This window comes from Perissodus microlepis, chromosome 10 (genome assembly GCF_051167445.1).
Source record: "Perissodus microlepis isolate ML-2025 ecotype Zambia chromosome 10, ASM5116744v1, whole genome shotgun sequence".
Taxonomy (NCBI): domain Eukaryota; kingdom Metazoa; phylum Chordata; class Actinopteri; order Cichliformes; family Cichlidae; genus Perissodus; species Perissodus microlepis.
The window spans coordinates 11,438,101-11,454,923 of NC_140470.1; the positions used below are offsets into that span (position 1 = coordinate 11,438,101).

Sequence of the window (16,823 nt, forward strand, 5' to 3'; positions counted from 1 at the left end):
TCTGCGGAGTGATATTTCTATGATGGTGTAAGTTATTTCGTCAGCAGTGGATGACAGCCACTAGGAGACAGGCAGTCTTGCTGGTGAAACACTTCCATAATTCACATCCCATGTGAATCTGCCTCGGCTTGTGGGAGAAAAGGGAGGGAGCAAACTAACAGGGAGGGAAGGAAAGAATGTCCTAAGGGCCAATCATGTGATTTCTGGGTTTTTTTTTCTTTTCTTAATAGCTGCACAGTGATTACATGTTTTTAGTCTGGGGCTCTTAGCAAGTTTTTCCTAACCCTCTCCGCTCTCTGTTTTCTCTGGCCCTCTTTTTTTTCTCATTATCCAACAGCATACTTTCCCTCGACTTTTTTTTTCTTTCAGAGTGACGTGTGAGTGTAGTTCCTGCCCTTGTTTCATGCAGAATAATTCAGAAGGAAGGACAGGGAATCACAGAGAGGCGGTGATTTACTTTGACCTGTCATGGACAAGATGAATTGAAGGTGCAAACAAGAGGAGCCGCTTGTGTTTTGGCCTAAGTGTGTGTGCACAGGAGAGTCAAGCAAGGAAGCGCAAAGACGTGACGGAAGACACGCCAAGGCAGAGAGAAACAGAGAAAGTGACCGAAGGGTAAGACGTAAAGTTGCCTAATTGTGTTGCCCATGGGCAGAGGTGGATGAGAAGCTGCGTTTAAGAAGTCTGTGAGACAGGAGGAGGAGCACCAGCCTGAGGGGGAACCACCAGTTCAACCTTCTTCCAGCAACAACAGGACAGGATGAGGTACCAAGCCAGGGTAAGGTCCATGATGCTCGTTGTTTTATTTTCCTTTTTATTGCAGCCCACCTACTCGCGATTTGTGGTTACTTGTGGCTATGTTTAAGCATTTTCTGTACTGGTCGACATCCGATCAACCTATTCCCTCTTTCTGCCATGGAGACACCAGAGGGGGAAAAGCAAAACAGAACAATGAGTCACTTGGAATTTTTTTCCTGTGTATGAGTCAGTGTATATTTGGGGTTTTGTGTAAGCCTTAACTCAAGCAGTCCGGATAAAAGAAAAAAAAAAACATAAACACTATTTTTCCATCATATCCCTGCTGGCACAACTTTGGTCAGGAGCCCACCATGGTACCACTGCTGCTTATCCCTGGGACAGAGTGGTGGGGCATGCCTTATAAGGAAGACAATCCGAAATGAAGTTGGCCCTGCAGAGCTTAGTCATGAGGCCTAGGGCCAAGTCCTGCTGTTAACTTTCTTACTGCAGCTGCAGCTGCACCCACAAACCTGCAGATTTCACAGAAGTTCCCTGATACTCAGAGTCAAATCCTACATTAAGCTCTCATGCACCATCAGCTAGATCACACTCAAGGTGCTGTAAAAAGGAGGCCTCAGGTCAGTTCACAGAAAACAAAGCTACAGGGATTACACTTGATTCTGGTTAAATCTCCATCCCAGTCCTATAGCCCTTAACGTAACTGAACCACATATTACCTCCAACACGAGTGGTAGCAATCTTTCTGATTTTGGTATCAAAGAAGAGTACTGAATGAGGCTTCTGATCAATCAAGTTGACAAAAATCTTGTAATGAAAGAAAGCAAAAACACATAACTTGAAAAAGATCCTTACAAATTCAAGCTGGACACTGCGCAGGTACTCTGAGCACAGCAGCTACTCCACAGCACAGAAACTCTTAAGGTATGAGGGCTAAGGAAGCTGAAATGAAAGCTTTAGGCAAAGCAAGTCCGTTAAAGCCCAGAGCTTCAACTGTGGCCCAGTCATCTACAGCGAGAGAACACGCTGAGATGAACTCTTGAGTTTCACAATAATGTGGCAGACCCCGTGACACTGTACAGAATGTGATGAGTTGCAACCTCATACACTGACTGTAACCTAAGCGCTAAAACAAGTGTTATCCAGGCACTTTTCATTACAGCTGTTGCAGAACATTTGAAAACTGAAAACCTGCTACATCATTGCACTCCCTTTGTTAAAAGTACTGCAAGGATAAGTTTTTGTCTGCACTGCTCATTGCTTGTCTTTATATGGGTATAATGAGTAGAATGTCAAATTGCATCAAAATCACTGAAAGCATGCCCTAAATCTGACCCTGAAATTCTTGAGACATATCCTTTTGGAAAATCTGACTTTGAACAGTAATTGCTTTTTGTAGGAAGCCCACCTGCAAGTGGGAAAACAATAATACAAGGTGAAGCAGAGAGGAGGGGCTGCAGTGGAAGTGTGCGGTGACTTCTTTGCATTCACTTCTTGGCTGTCGTCCACTGTTGTCCTCTTGTTTTTTTAAGGATATTCCTGCATGAAGTGGTCAGAGATAATGACCTTTTAGCAGCGTTGGCCGGCCAAATGAGACCCTCGAGAGGCTGTTGCGTTCAAGAAAAACAAACGTCCTGTGGAAGTCTAACCCCTTTGTTCCACTTACTGCTTGTATTTTATGAATGTGAAAGAGTAGGGCTTGTTTCTTAAATGAGCCTTTGATACCGAACATAGAGCACCTTTTGTCTGGCTGTGGTATATTGTGCATTTAATATACTCTCAAGTGTTTTTCTGGATATTTCTCATCAGTAAGTAATGACTGCTGACATTTCTTTTATCTCTTTGCATGATGCTGCATGTTGTTGTGTGTATGTTATATCTGACTTTAGGGCATATCTAAGAACTTCGCTAGTAATTCGTTCCTGTCTCCACTACGATGTTTATCTTCACAGTGGGGTTGACATGTACACACATTTTTCTAGTTAAACCCCATCTGGTGATATAAAACTTTGTGTACTGTGTACACACATGATAATACACTGTCTCTGTCGAAAAATAGAGGAGTCTATCCTGTCTGTTTATCATTAGGATTCCTTAAATTACTTCTTTGTTTAATCTTGGCATGCTTGGTGGAACTGTTCTTCTTTGTGCACTTGCAGGACTTGTTTCCACAGTCAAGAAGCACTCTGTAAACTTTAGAGAGCGCCGCTTGGGGGGATTTAGGCCTGATTCATTTGCCCTGGCATTTTGAAAGTGTTTTGAAATAAATATTGTGCCATCAAAATCATGTGGTAATTATTGTTTTCTTGTGCGCTGCGTATTAACCTGTTTACTACTGGGTGAAGCTGGAAATATGACTTGTCCTTTTGTGCCCCCTGCTTGTCAGCAGCATGCAATTGCTTATGTTAGATATTTATAAGAAAGATTAAAAACCTGTCTTCGATTGCCATTTAAGGCAGGAAGTGACTCAAGAATGAAGAGAAATTCACATTCCATGTACGTTTGTAACGATTCTTTTTCTCCTTTTCTGTGTAGGAGGTGGACATTGAGGGAAGAGTGCGTCTGGTCATGGAGGGTGCGCTGACTGCCCGGGACAGGGTTGGGGTGCAGGACTTTGTCTTGCTGGAAAACTACAACAGCGAGGCAGCCTTCATAGAAAATCTGCGGCGGCGCTTCAGAGAAAACCTCATTTATGTAATAATTTTTCTTCATATTTTCTAAAACATTTCCCGTGATGTGGTAAGCCATAACTTGAACGTGGTGTCTACTCCCTGTGTTTGATGTCAGACGTATATCGGCTCAGTGTTGGTGTCGATGAACCCGTACAAAGAGCTAGAGATTTACTCCAAGCAGCAGATGGATCGTTACAGAGGGGTCAGCTTCTACGAAATATCGCCTCACATGTGAGTCACTTCAGGCTCCTCAGGCGTTTTTTATTAATGGTTCAGTTTGATAAACACCAAACAAAAATGAAATGTTGCTTCAGTTTTTGCCTTTTGTCTGACTACAGCTCAAAAAACCCTAAATATTCAGTCAGGATGAGAAGAAAGCAAATCACATGAGCAGATAATTATGAACTAAATCTGATATTTTTGAAATATTATATATTATTTATAAAGTGATTATAAAATTAATCATGTGGAGCTACTCGCTGTGCCAACCATTTGTGAATAACAGAGTAGCTGAAAGTGGCTTTATGTAAAGTTGGCTGATCTGAGCTTGCTTTTTGCACGTATCCGTAAATCTCCTTTTGCTATTCAAATTGTTTTAGCTCCCTACAGCTGCAACAACCCTTACATACGGTCAGGGAGGTCCCATAACAGATCCCTACTGCAGATGGAACAACAACCTCTCTGTATTTGCTTTGGGTTTTCTGGATCTACGCTGATTTTTGTGTGACTTTATTCCACTGCTGTGTTTTACCTACATGTTGATCTGTAGCTGAACCTGCATTTTTTGTTTTTTCCTCAGCTATGCCTTGTCAGACAACACTTACCGGGCCATGCGGACCGAGAGAAAAGACCAGTGTATACTCATATCAGGCGAAAGTGGAGCAGGTAAAACAGAGGCCTCCAAGAAGATCCTCCTCTACTACGCTGTCACCTGCCCCACTAATGATCGCATGGCTGCACTTGGTGACCGCCTGCTACAGTCAAACCCTGTCCTGGAGGTATTTAAAAGTTAGGCTTTTCAAGCTGTTTTGCCTGTATTTGCATCTGACTTATCTGTTATTTTTATATGGGATTTTTGTGGGATTGTGGGATTTTATTTTGCATTCTTTCTTTTAATTTCACTTCCTTTCTCTAATTTCCTGTCTTTTTTTTTTTTTTTTTTTTTGCAAAGGCATTTGGCAATGCAAAAACACTAAGGAATGACAACTCCAGCCGCTTTGGGAAATACATGGATGTCCAGTTTGACTTTAGGGTAAACGCTAAAACTGATATATTGGATAACATCATATCAGTCATCATAGCATCGAAAAGCAACAACTCTAGAAGAAAACTTGTGTTTAATAGTTGCTCTCAGCTCTCATCTTTTTGTGTAACCTCTTCAAGGGGGCACCGGTGGGTGGTCACATCTTAAACTACCTGCTGGAGAAATCTCGCGTAGTACACCAGAACCACGGTGAGAGAAACTTCCACATCTTCTATCAGCTTCTGGATGGAGGAGAAGATGACCAACTCAACACACTGAACCTGGAAAGAAACCCCCAGAACTACCGTTATCTGGTTAAGGTGTGTGTCGCGCAGTTTCAAGAATTACAAATTGTCTGCGCCATTCGTTTTGGCATCATTTTAAATTGTTTCTTTTTTCAGGGCAACTGTCCCAGAGTCAGCTCCATAAGTGACAAGAATAATTGGAAGGTTGTGATGAAGGCCCTTCCTGTCATTGGCTTCACAGAAGAAGAAGTGCAGGTCAGTAACAGTCAGAGTTTTACCATGTTAAAATCATTTTATATCATTGCAACACTGGAATCCTTAATGAGCTCTTTTCTGACAGTTTTGCTATAAATAATGCTATTCTGAAGACTACATCATCGTCGACGCATTTGAAAAACAAATTGTTCATCTGTGAGGTTGTTCCCAGCTGTTCTTTCTGTCTCCCACCTCAGAAATTGCTGAATATCATCGCCAGTGTTCTCCATCTGGGAAACACGCAGTTTGGGGAAGGGGAGGAAGGTGAAACCTATATCACCACTGAGATTTCTAATCTTGCAAGGGTCAGTACAATCCCGCTAGTATTGACAGATGTTTAAATATGCTTAGAAATCTTACAAAACATCCTGACTGAGAGAAGATGTGTTGTTGTTCTCCAGCTGCTGGGTGTTGATGGCTCAGCCCTTAGGGAGGCACTCACTCACAAGAAGCTCACAGCCAAGGGAGAAGAGGTCATCATCTTTTCATCATCACTCCTCAGGTTTTCAGTTGTTCGATGCACATGTTTTTACTGGGCTGTTTTTATGTTTATGCAGATGATCACCCCGCTAAATTTTGAGCAAGCGGAGGCTGCCCGTGACGCCTTAGCCAAGGCTGTGTATGGCCGGACCTTCACGTGGCTGGTGGAGAAGATCAACCAGTCGCTGGCTCTTAAGGTGCAGCACTCATAACAACTTAAAGATAACAAGAGAAATTCCTCCATGTTATTGTGAGGCCGTTGTTGTCTTCTATCTCTGTCTGAATGATGTGCACTGTATATGCTGTGCAGGATGAAATCTACCACAGCAGCAAAGGTTCCTCAGTTATAGGGCTTCTAGACATCTATGGCTTTGAGGTCCTGCAGCACAACAGGTATGGATTATATTGTTTTCCTCTTCACCGTCATCTGCTTCTTAGCGCAGTTCGTCAACCGGTTTCGCTGTCAAAAGTAGCCTTCAGTGTCCCTGCAACGTGTGGTAGTTTTGTTCTGTTGTAAAAGAAGTTTCCCGCCTGCAGTTTTGAGCAGTTCTGCATCAACTACTGCAATGAGAAGCTCCAGCAGCTGTTTATAGAGCTGACCCTCAGATCTGAGCAGGAAGAATATGAGACGGAAGGAATTGCAGTGAGTACAGCTGCTAATTGCGTAGTCAGTGTGAAACAACTATTGATATCGAATTTCGATGCTAAAACTACATTCTTTCCCATCACATGCAGTGGGAAACTGTGCAATACTTTGACAACAAGATCATTTGTGACCTGATAGAAGAGAAGCACAAAGGCATCATCTCCATTCTGGTGCGTAAAACAGCGTTGAGTTTGTATCTTTGATTATTTATTTCTCTTTCCCTTTTTGAGAAATTAAATAGTGTGAATAACTTACAGGACGAGGAATGCCTAAGGCCCGGAGAAACTTGTGATGTCTCCTTTTTAGAGAAACTGGAGGACACAGTGGGCGGCCATCCCCATTTTGTCACGTAAGCATCATCTTATATCAAAGACTTGTACTTGTACTGTACAATATATGTGAGTAAATCTATATGTGTGTGTTTATTTCAGGCACAAGTTGGCAAATGGAAAGACTCGCAGGGTGATGAGCAGGGAGGAGTTCAGACTGCTGCATTATGCCGGAGAGGTCAACTACAATGTCAATGGTAAACTGTTAAGGCTGGATCAATAGTGTATTCATACTTACATTTCCTGTTATGAGACAACACATAGAGAGGATGATTCACAAGCAGCCTATTCCTCAATGACCGTGTTTTTGCTTCCATTCAGGTTTCCTCGACAAGAACAATGACTTGCTGAACAGGAACCTGAAAGAGGTGAGGATAGTGAAAAGGGACAAGGTAGAGCCTCACCGCAACCTTTGAAAACCACTCTGTCTCCTGCCATTGCTTGAGTGAAGAGGAAGAGGGGGGGCATCTAATGTTGACTTGTGGTTTTGTGGTTTGGTCTCTGTTCAGGTCATGTGCCAGTCAGACAACCAGATCCTAAGTCACTGCTTCCGCAGAGAGGAAGTCATCGACCAGAAACGCCCAGAGATGGTAACAAATCAGTCACACTCTCTATGTTGATCATTTGTAGGCATGATTTAAAAAAACAGAAAATACACTCTGAGAATTTCACATCATTTAATTTTCTTTTATTGATCATTTAGGCTGCCACTCAGTTCAAAAACAGCCTGATGAAACTTACAGAAATCCTCAGGTCTAAAGAGCCATCCTACGTGCGCTGCATCAAACCAAATGACGCCAAGCAGCCAGGTACATGTTTCACATCCTGTCATATTAATTGGGATATATAAGCGTTTTTATTAGGGAGGGTCCGGGTCAATAAAGTCAAATAAAGGCTTTATTAGAAGATCCTAAATACAGATCAAGAAAAACAATATAAAGGTTACCCGTCTAATACTGGCTGCTGTGTTCTCAGTTTTGTCACAAGGCAGTGAACTAGAAATTATGTTTAGTTGGTGATTCATAAACTAATTATGTTTGACCTAATTCTTTTCTTACATTTCCCGTTCTCAATCAAAACCTCTCAGAAAAGGAAATACCTTCTTAAACACTCTAATAGTAAAAGGGGAAGATGTGTTTTGTTTGATTCAACAACAAACTAGCATGTGATTACAGACGTTTATAAGTTAATCTAACAAAAGGAATTTTGATTTAGTTGCAACTGTTTTAATAAAAATGTCCTTTTTATTTCAAATAAATAAAACCCCAGCTTCTTAATGTATGTAATGAAGCTTATCCTGCTGTGTGGATTGTGTTTCATATCATTGGCCAGAAATATTTCTTTGTTACTAATAAATACCGTTTCTGTCCCCGCAGGAAGGTTTGATGAAGTTCTGGTTCGACATCAGGTGAAGTACCTGGGTCTGATGGAAAACCTGAGGGTCAGGAGAGCTGGCTTTGCATATCGTCGGCGCTTTGAAGCCTTCCTGCAGCGGTAGTTCACAGTTGCAGTGGCTGTTTACTTTATGTTCATTCTTCTTTTATTGTAACCGTTCATAAATGCTCTTAGGTATAAGCCCCTGTGTCCTGAGACGTGGCCCAACTGGCATGGCAGACTCGCAGATGGAGTTTTGACACTGGTTAAGCACCTGGGATACAAAGATGAAGAGTACAAACTGGGGAGGTAACTTGTTTAATGTTGTATGCAAGGCATTTAATCACACTTAATTGTAATAAGTGTCCATTGAAAGGCACACTGATTTTGTGTTGATCACAATTTATTTTTTTTTGGCTGCTTTCTGCAGATCAAAAATCTTCATCCGTTTTCCAAAAACTCTTTTCAATACTGAAGATGCTCTAGAAGCGAAAAAGCCAGAGATAGGTAAGCAGCAATAGCAAGGATTATCAAACTGAGGGCATCACAACTGAAATAAAATATAAGGTAGTGATGCAAATATTCATGAAACACACTTCTAATGAGTTTAGAGTGTCAAAGATGTGAAGCTTCAGCTTTTTGGGAGGTTTTAGTGAAACAGCTCCTGACTTTAATCATCAAAATGAACACATTTTAAACACAATCATAAGGTACGCAGTAAAACTATATTCCTCATGTTTCAGCACTGACCCTGCAGACATCATGGAGAGGCTACAGAGAGAGGGCCAAGTACCAGCGCATCAGACGTGCAGGTCAGACCACCTCCAGCTGTTGGCGCTCTCATACTTTGCCACCTTTCTCCTTAAAGAATGGCCCCTAAAATGAGAATATACAAGTGTTTAATGTGTTTGTATCGTATTGTTACATTGGACCTACCTGCTTGGTACAAATGCATAAATCTGCATTACAGCTTTGTTTCATTTTCCCAGCATTCCTTTGTGGGTCTAAACTGACTTTATATGTCTGCTGCACTAACGTTGGGGTGTTCTCTTTGGCTGAGTATAAGAGCTGTCTTGGTGTTCATACGTGCATGTGTGTATATATATATATATAGTGATAGTGATCCAGTCGGGGTGGCGAGGGATGAAAGCACGCAGGAGAGCTAAAAGGCGTCGCCAGGCTGCTGACTTAATTCGCAGGTGCTTGAATGAAACTTTTTTTTGGCGTCTAGTTTTTGGTGCTGTATTTTGCAAAATATAATAATTTCCATCATGATTTTTGCATTTTTTTTCCAGGTTCATTAAAGGCTTCATCTACCGTCATGGGGAATACGGTCCTGAGAATGACTATTTCCTGGATCATGTTCGTTACTCCTTCCTGAAAAATCTACGCAAAAACCTGCCCAAGAGTGCTTTGGACAAATCCTGGCCGACACCTCCTCCGTCCCTCGTTGAGGTGCAAAAACCCCACATTCAAATTGAGTCCCCCTGCTGTCTAAGATCATTGCACACAGATAATATGATATTTGAATAGATAGTCTGCATTGTTAATTCTATGGTCTCCTACAGGCATCGGAGCACCTGCAGAGGCTGCACATGCGGAACATGGTCACAAAGTATTGTTGGAGAGTCCAGCCCGAATGGAAGAAGCAGGTACACTGATAACAGAAGATGGTCTACCTGTTATCTTGTTGTTGTTTTTTTCCTGCAAGATGGTCAGATTGCAGCTGACTGGCTTTCATTTAGTTGTTTTGTTTTAATTTTTATTTAAATCTCACTTGATTTTTGTTTGTCCTCTAGATGATGCAGAAGGTTGTAGCCAGTGAGATCTTCAAGGATCAGAAAGACAGCTACCCTGAGAGTGTTTCAAAGCTGTTTTTGGACTCCAGGCTTGGTACACGTTTATGTATTCATTGTCTTTGCACTTGTTATCCACCACCCACTGGCAAGCATAAAAAATTCACAGAGCATTTCTACTGCTTTATACAGAACGTGAGCAAATCAGTCTCAAAGTCGTCCAGACTCTGGGCAATGACAAAGTGCAGGTAGGATTTTTTTTTGTTTAAAGCCTGATAGCGATAATAAATGCTGCTTTGGAGTAATGCATCTCCTTGTCCTTTTCAGTACGGTGTTTCAGTCATAAAGTATGACAAAAGGGGTTTCAAGCCGCGCCCTCGCCAGCTGCTCCTCACTAACACCTTTGCTGTGTTGGTGGACAAGACCAAAATCAAGCAGAGGATCGACTACACAGCTCTGAGAGGTGAAAACCAGCCCTGAGAAGAGGACAGTTTTACAAATGTAGTATATTGAGATAGTGATTGAGATAATGTTCTTGAATGCATCACTTGTAAATGCATATTTTTTGTAAGGGAGGAATCTTTACAGTTTTAAATCCTGCTTCTTCTGTTTTTTTAAACGTCCATCTGCGGTCACAAAATCTAAACGGCTTTTTCTGGAAACTTCAGCTCAGTCTCTAGAGACTCTCAAGCAGAAGTTTCCATATCTGGATGATAAAGTGGACTGTGAACTTATCAGCTACTGCTAGCAAACTATACAGGTTCAAGTTCACGCACGTATTCTAATTAGTGCTGTAAAACAATGTAATAAAAACCTTCACAAATTCGTGGATGGGCTTTACACGGGAAGTCGTTATGAGTCAGATAATTCTCTGCAGAGGGGATGTCTAGCAGGCAGCTGCTGGCTACAGCTGCCTCTGCAGGAACACTTGTTACTCATAACGGCCACAGACTTAACTCCGCTGTGCATATGAATCAGCTAAGAATGATTTGCCCCATACAGTTGTTATCGTAGGGGAAAACTATCCACAGAGATCAAAACTGTTTTGCACCAGACTGTAAAAGATGTTGTAAAGTTGGGGACTTTTAAGATCGGAGTCTACGGGGAATAACTTGCTTTTGGAGTTAGCCTCAAGTGGCCATTAAAGGTTTCTGGCACTTTTGCAATAGCTTCGTGTTACGGTTCAGGAGGTCACCACAACACTGCTAGGTATTTCATTATGCACATTGTGAGTGTTCAGTGTGCGTTTAGTGATTTGTTTTGTGTTTTTTCTTGAAACAGATATCGCTTTGAGCTCTCTCAGCGATGGGATGTGTGTTCTTCACATCACAAGGGAGGACAATAAACAGAAGGTACAGTAGGACACAACAGTCATGCCTGTGTGGAATAAAGCAACCATGCAGCCACTCTAAAGCCCGCTGTCTCTCCCACAGGGGGATCTGCTGCTGCACTGCAGCCACTCGATCGAGCTGGTGACAAAATTAGCCATGATGGCCAACAAGACCAGCAACGTCAACATCAACCCGGGCAGGTAAGATTCAGACTGACTGCTTCTGTGTGGTGGTCACCATCAGTCCATCTTATCATCTGTTCTTGGCACGCAGCATCCAGTTTACTGTGGCCCGAGGCAAGGAAGGAATAATTGATTTTGTGAGGGGCGCAGAGCTGAAAGTGACCAAAGGCAGACGAGGACATTTGCTAGTGGTGAGTCAGCAGCTGCTCTGATATCATGTGGGGAGCCTGCAGACGGGGAGGGGTGTTTTGATACCAAAAACATTTGATAGCTGACTGTGTTCAATCTGATTTCACTCTTCAGACTGCCCCTCAGATCAACGCCACATGAAGACACAGAAAACCAGCTAACTGATCAGTTTGCAGCTTACAGGAGAAAACCACAGAATACAAAACATGCCCGACAGAGTGCTTATTGAATCATATTCTGTACATCTTCATTATAACAAGATTATCTTCAGTGTTGCATTAACTATTGATAACCAAAGATGAAAATCAAGACATGAAGTAGTCGCCATTTCAAATGCTGTAACTCTTTATTGAAAAAAATACAAAATATTTATCAAATATAAAATGTCTTCTGTAAAACACTGTATTACATATTGCAAGAGAATTAAAATAAACCACTTTGAAATAAATAGCATTGTAATAAATATTTCAATAAATAGCAAAATATCTTTGGAAAGTCCACTAGATCGAGGGCGTGGGTGGAAAAACAGGATGTTGGGAAGCGTTCTCGCCGTTCTGAAAGCTCATGTCTAACTTACAGTCAGAGGTGAGACAGAAACTCTGGGAAATACCCAAGAAAGCCCTTAAAATTAGAAGGAATAAAAAGCAGACTCGCAATAATCAGAGCCCCTCGCGAAATGTTAATAAAAACACTTGAATGAAAAATATCACAATCTTTCCAGTTTGATCAAAGTGCTGAGAGTCAGTTCAACTATCTCTTCCTTTTTTCTCTTTGACTTTGTGCGCATGTGTGTGTGTGTGTGTGTGTTGTCTTTTTTTCAGTTTTGAGTCATGACTGTATTTTCGTAGCCAGTAAAAGAAAGTCTCTTGCCAGCTTGGTGAGGTAAAGGTCCAGATCCCTCAGGATGATGTAACCTTCCACTCGGCTGTCCCATACTGTCCTGGACCTGCTTGCTGGGTTCAGGGGTGTTTGTACCAAAGCAGCTGCTGGCCTTTTCCAAGAGCTTCTCAAAGAGCTCATCTAGAGGAGAAAGCAAAACAAATCTTATATCAGACCATTTTTGGTGTCACTTCCTCCACAGGGAAGGGGGATGATGAAATGTGGGTGGATTTCAGTAAAAAGACTGTTGATACCTGAGTGCTAACTTGGCTAATCAGGTCCCGCAAGTCCAGCTGAATGTGTCTGATGTTCTGAGTTAGAGTTGTCCGAGCATCCTGCACCATCTTCTGATCTTTCTCCTCGTTCTCCAGCTGTATTCTCTTCCACTCCAGCATATTCCAGTAGGTTTTCATGTCCCAGAAAGCGGCATGCAGTCGTTCCCACTCCTGAACGCACAAGTGACAAGCACATGATTGCATAATGAAGCGTTGCACAACCCCATCTGTGCTTGAAGTTTCAAAAAGGGGAATTCCATGCAAATTTTTACAAGCATTTTTATTCTGTAAAAGCAAACCTTTTGACAGAGTCATCAGGTTTCTTTCTATTTTTTTTTTTGTTTGTTTTTTTGTTCTCCTCATAATGGAAAAGGTCAAAACAAGAAATTCTCAGAATAACACCAAAAGTTAATCAGAGAATGATTTTCTATGAAAGTGTTTTGAAACACAGAGGGACTTACTAACCGTCAGATTAATCCACCGATAGAATTCTGTGGAAAGTGAGGGCAGGTCCTTCAAGTGTCGGCTTCTGTCCTCAAACTGCCCGTTTCCCAGCTGCTGCTCCTTCTATAAATATTACACAAAACAATAACTTATAAGTTGTAGCTGAGAAAAAAAAACAACTAGTGTCGAACCATGGAGTAGTACTAAATTTAGTACTTACATATTTCCCTAGCAGCTGTTGCACACGAGTTCGAGTGGACCGTGTGTGCTTGAAGCAATTAAGATACATGGAATTAGTCTGAGCAACTGGTAATGAGGCGGATTGCTCCATGCAGTCCAGTATACAAAAAAGGAGCAAGAGGGCTTTCCAAACAGTCATCTGAAACATCGGAGACAAGACCAGAGTTATAGGTTAGAAATCATCTGCAACCACGTGCGCCATCATGGGATAAACTAATGAACGAACAGTTTGCGCAGCTGCTTAAACTCCCAACGATTAAGTAAAATAAGCTGACTTGGACTTCCTGTAAAATTGCTATGTATAGAAAGTAACACTTCTGAAGAAAATGAATATGGCAGATGGGAAATTTAACAACATTTCTCTAAGAAATTCCACGCCTCATCTGTCATCCCCTGCCACATGACATCCATATGCTTTCTTTCTTAAATTCCAATAAATGGTTAAACTGTGAAAAGGAAGCTCTTTTTTTCTATGTCCTCTTCTTTTTCAGCCTTGCACCTAAAAGTGTCTGTGCAAAGACCTGAAGTCAAATCTCTTGAGTACAGATAAAACTGACTTCAGCAGGTGGTTGCCACTGCAGGAATCCTGTAATTAGAAGCGTTGTATGTCTTGTCCCTTTCAGGTTTCCTGACTCAGTTGAAATTAATCAGCAGAAAAAAGAAACAAAAATCTTCCTTTTTTTTAAAAAAAGTTTCTTCTTTTTGTTGTTACATATGCTCTCGATGCAAAACAGTCTTCATGCTGAGTCAGTCAGTCGCTTATTAACTGGAAGGATAACAGTTCCCTGATCTCCCAGTTCAATGTACATTAAGACAGCACAGTCATTAAGCATACATAAACACTATAGTGTATATACATAATAGTTCAAAGTGCCATTCAGTAGTAAAAAATATCTGTATGTATATATATATATATATATATATATATATATATATATATATAGTGTGTGTGTATGTATATATATATATATACACAGACACACACACACACACACATATCTATATATATACATATATAGATATAGATATTTATATCTATTTATCAGAAAAACACAAACACCCTCAGACTCTTGTAAACTAGTGTAACATGGGCTTACCTTGGAGGAGTAGTGAGTAGTGGAGTAGTGCCACTCGAAACAAGATAATTTCATGCTTTACTGGCACTCACAAACACTATATATTCTCATGTTCTTGCTTTCGGTTTCACATGGTGTCTGGACTTTTTGTTTTTTTTTCCTCTCTCTGCCGTCTCGCTCTCTCTCTCACTAAGCATCTTGTGGTGACTGTATGATTCAGAAAAAGTCATTCACTGTGAAACTAAAATAGGACTGCCTTCTTTATTTTTTTGCTATTTTTTCCCCCCACTTGTAATCATCATGCTTGTAAACTGCTTTTCTTTTGTGTCTTTCTATTTCTATACTCTATACTCACCCATTTATACCCATTTTTAGGTCATTTAAACATGGACAAATTGATAAGACAGAAAAGAAAAGGAAGCATGAGAATAAGCATACTTTAAAAAAAATCATCTGTTTGAGCTGTAACTGCCACTCTGGCAAGTTGACCGCAACGCTCAGTGTTTAGTTTACACAATAAATAAAAACATAACTTTCTTAATTCCTGAAATGTCCAGTAATTTACCTCGGGAAAGGGGAAAGGTGGAAAAACACTTCATCAACATCGAACACTTTTTGACTGTGCATCTTTAGGGAATATTTCAGTCTCATGATGTGGACAAGTTACAACAAGCAGTTTCACTGAATGTCAGGGAAACAAGATGGAAAAAAAGACCAATTTAAAAAAAAAACACCCATGATTTCATCAATTGCATCGCTTGAAAGCGCAAGTCAGGAACCCACACACTCACTGCTAAAGCAATTGTAGCTATACACAGATTATAATTAAAGACTTCTGGATCTTTATTCGTTTTATATATATAACGAAAAAAAGATCCAGAATTCTTTAATAGTAATATATATGTATTTATATATATCTTTGAATGATGTTATCCTAAATCCTTTTGAGTCCTTCTTCTTGTATCCTCCTTAAAGGTACCTGTTTTGATATCAGCATTTTCTTATAAGAATAAAAAAAACCACACAGTTTAAATAAATAAAATTAAATAATTAGGAATTAATGATATTTTACTGAAATTTGTGCTGCCTGGTTTGAGGTATTTTGCAGCTTTCAGGTAGGTTCAGAAGGTCTCTTCGAGTAAAAATCAAAATCATTCAAATTTTACTTGAGCTTTAAAAGAACAGCGTTCTATTCCAGAAAATTGCTTAACTGTAAAGGGGTTGATAATGATTTTGAGGTAAATTCCCAATATATTTAGTTCATGTGTAAATAATGTTCTACATAAATATTACATTTAGTTTTTTAATAATTTCCTAACTTCAGCCAGTAAATTTCAGTACAGAAGCAAGTTTTATCTTGTGACAGAGCAATGTGTCTTCTCTAACAGTTTACCTTTGCTTTATTGTGTTGTTTTATTCTGTGCAAAATTGATCTTTCAGACAGTGGAGGAAACTCAAATGGGTAGCTTTACTAACAACCAAGCTTAAACTAAATAAAATGCATTTTCAGAACAACTCTGAAGAGGAACATAAAAATGTTCTGTAAGATCTTAAATTAGGTTTGGGTATTCACACAGTGTTTTTTAGACAAATTTCCAGAGTCGGTATGTTTTTGTGAAATTTCTGATATGCATTTGGTTTCAAACTATGAAAAATTCTGACAATTCCTTATCCCTAGAAATTTTATTGACAGGAGGTTTCACCCTACCTCTTTGTTGTGTGACAGTTTCACTTTGGCATTTAAGTTATGGTTTCAGTGAATTCGCTTGTTGAAGCCACAGGTTGTTTTTATCTAGACAGTCATAATAATTCTGTTTTTGGTCTGTGCTTTTTTACTAGCTGGTGGTTATTAATCTGTTATTAACCTGCTGTAACCAAATGTGACTGACTTTCTCCTGTGCGGCCTTTTTAGACTCCACTGACGACGCTTCTAGCACAAGTACAGGCCTGCGTTTCTCACCTGTCTGACAGAGTTCATAGAAACAACTGGGACACTTTGTTGGCAGAAAGAAGAACAAGAGCCAGCTGCACACTTTGTAGTCTTGAAAACAACACGTTTCTGACCTGACTTTTACAGCGATACAGCAGAAACACCCCAGGATTTCTATTTAGCTTGGATTACTTGTATATAACAAAAACGGGGTACGAATGTTTTCGTGGGGTCAGGTTAATTCACTTCTAACACTCCAGCCTTTCATGCACCTTCATGGTGGGGATTTTGAAATTTGTACTTTGTACTGTGAAATTATGCATTTATACTTGGCTGGTTTTATTTTTCTGCATCTACTGTATTTTTTTTTTATAAAGCAAAGATTACAATAAATCAAATTACACATTATGTTTTTTCACCGAGTCTTGTTAAACATACAGTATAAAGATTTAAAATGTTGGATCCTTAGGATTCCTTTAAT

At 40.3% G+C, this 16,823-nt stretch overlaps 2 protein-coding genes across 3 annotated transcripts; one reads left to right on the forward strand and one right to left on the reverse strand.

The window, feature by feature from the left end:
- The first annotated feature begins 204 nt into the window (after window positions 1-204).
- myo1ca (myosin Ic, paralog a) lies at window positions 205-11,946 on the forward strand. Of its 2 annotated transcripts, none has more exons than XM_084941960.1 (32): window positions 205-778; window positions 3,292-3,450; window positions 3,544-3,659; window positions 4,228-4,426; window positions 4,600-4,680; window positions 4,812-4,991; window positions 5,073-5,171; window positions 5,369-5,476; window positions 5,573-5,644; window positions 5,729-5,848; window positions 5,962-6,044; window positions 6,189-6,294; window positions 6,387-6,467; window positions 6,555-6,646; window positions 6,729-6,823; window positions 6,948-6,994; window positions 7,136-7,216; window positions 7,330-7,435; window positions 8,003-8,120; window positions 8,196-8,309; window positions 8,431-8,507; window positions 8,744-8,812; window positions 9,115-9,199; window positions 9,296-9,455; window positions 9,569-9,652; window positions 9,800-9,893; window positions 9,989-10,044; window positions 10,124-10,259; window positions 11,078-11,148; window positions 11,230-11,327; window positions 11,401-11,500; window positions 11,613-11,946. In XM_084941960.1, the coding sequence occupies exons 1-32, from the start codon at window positions 761-763 to the stop codon at window positions 11,637-11,639; spliced, it is 3,132 nt and encodes a 1,043-aa protein (XP_084798086.1). In that variant the 5' UTR covers window positions 205-760; the 3' UTR covers window positions 11,640-11,946. The 2 variants fall into 2 exon arrangements, with proteins under 2 accessions (XP_084798086.1, XP_084798087.1); XM_084941961.1 differs by lacking the exon at window positions 205-778 and adding an exon at window positions 819-2,564.
- A 148-nt stretch (window positions 11,947-12,094) lies between these two features.
- Window positions 12,095-14,211, reverse strand: LOC146378860 (uncharacterized). Its single transcript, XM_084941962.1, has 4 exons — window positions 13,317-14,211; window positions 13,118-13,219; window positions 12,632-12,823; window positions 12,095-12,518 (listed from the first exon to the last, which is right to left on the reverse strand). Exons 1-4 carry the CDS (start codon window positions 13,482-13,484, stop codon window positions 12,327-12,329), a joined length of 654 nt encoding a protein of 217 aa, XP_084798088.1. The 5' UTR covers window positions 13,485-14,211; the 3' UTR covers window positions 12,095-12,326.
- Between the last annotated feature and the right edge of the window lie 2,612 nt (window positions 14,212-16,823).

Bases quoted from the DNA above. Each gene is read 5' to 3' on its own strand.
- myo1ca (XM_084941960.1), top strand. The intron at 3,660-4,227 runs GTGAGTCACTTC...TTTTTTCCTCAG, and splicing joins TACGAAATATCGCCTCACAT to CTATGCCTTGTCAGACAACA. The intron at 5,172-5,368 runs GTCAGTAACAGT...CTCCCACCTCAG, and splicing joins TCACAGAAGAAGAAGTGCAG to AAATTGCTGAATATCATCGC.
- LOC146378860 (XM_084941962.1), bottom strand. From the start codon at position 13,484: ATGTTTCAGATGACTGTTTGGAAAGCCCTCTTGCTCCTTTTTTGTATA. The intron at 13,220-13,316 runs GTAAGTACTAAA...TAATATTTATAG, and splicing joins AACAGCTGCTAGGGAAATAT to AAGGAGCAGCAGCTGGGAAA. The intron at 12,824-13,117 runs GTTAGTAAGTCC...TTGTGCGTTCAG, and splicing joins ATCGGTGGATTAATCTGACG to GAGTGGGAACGACTGCATGC.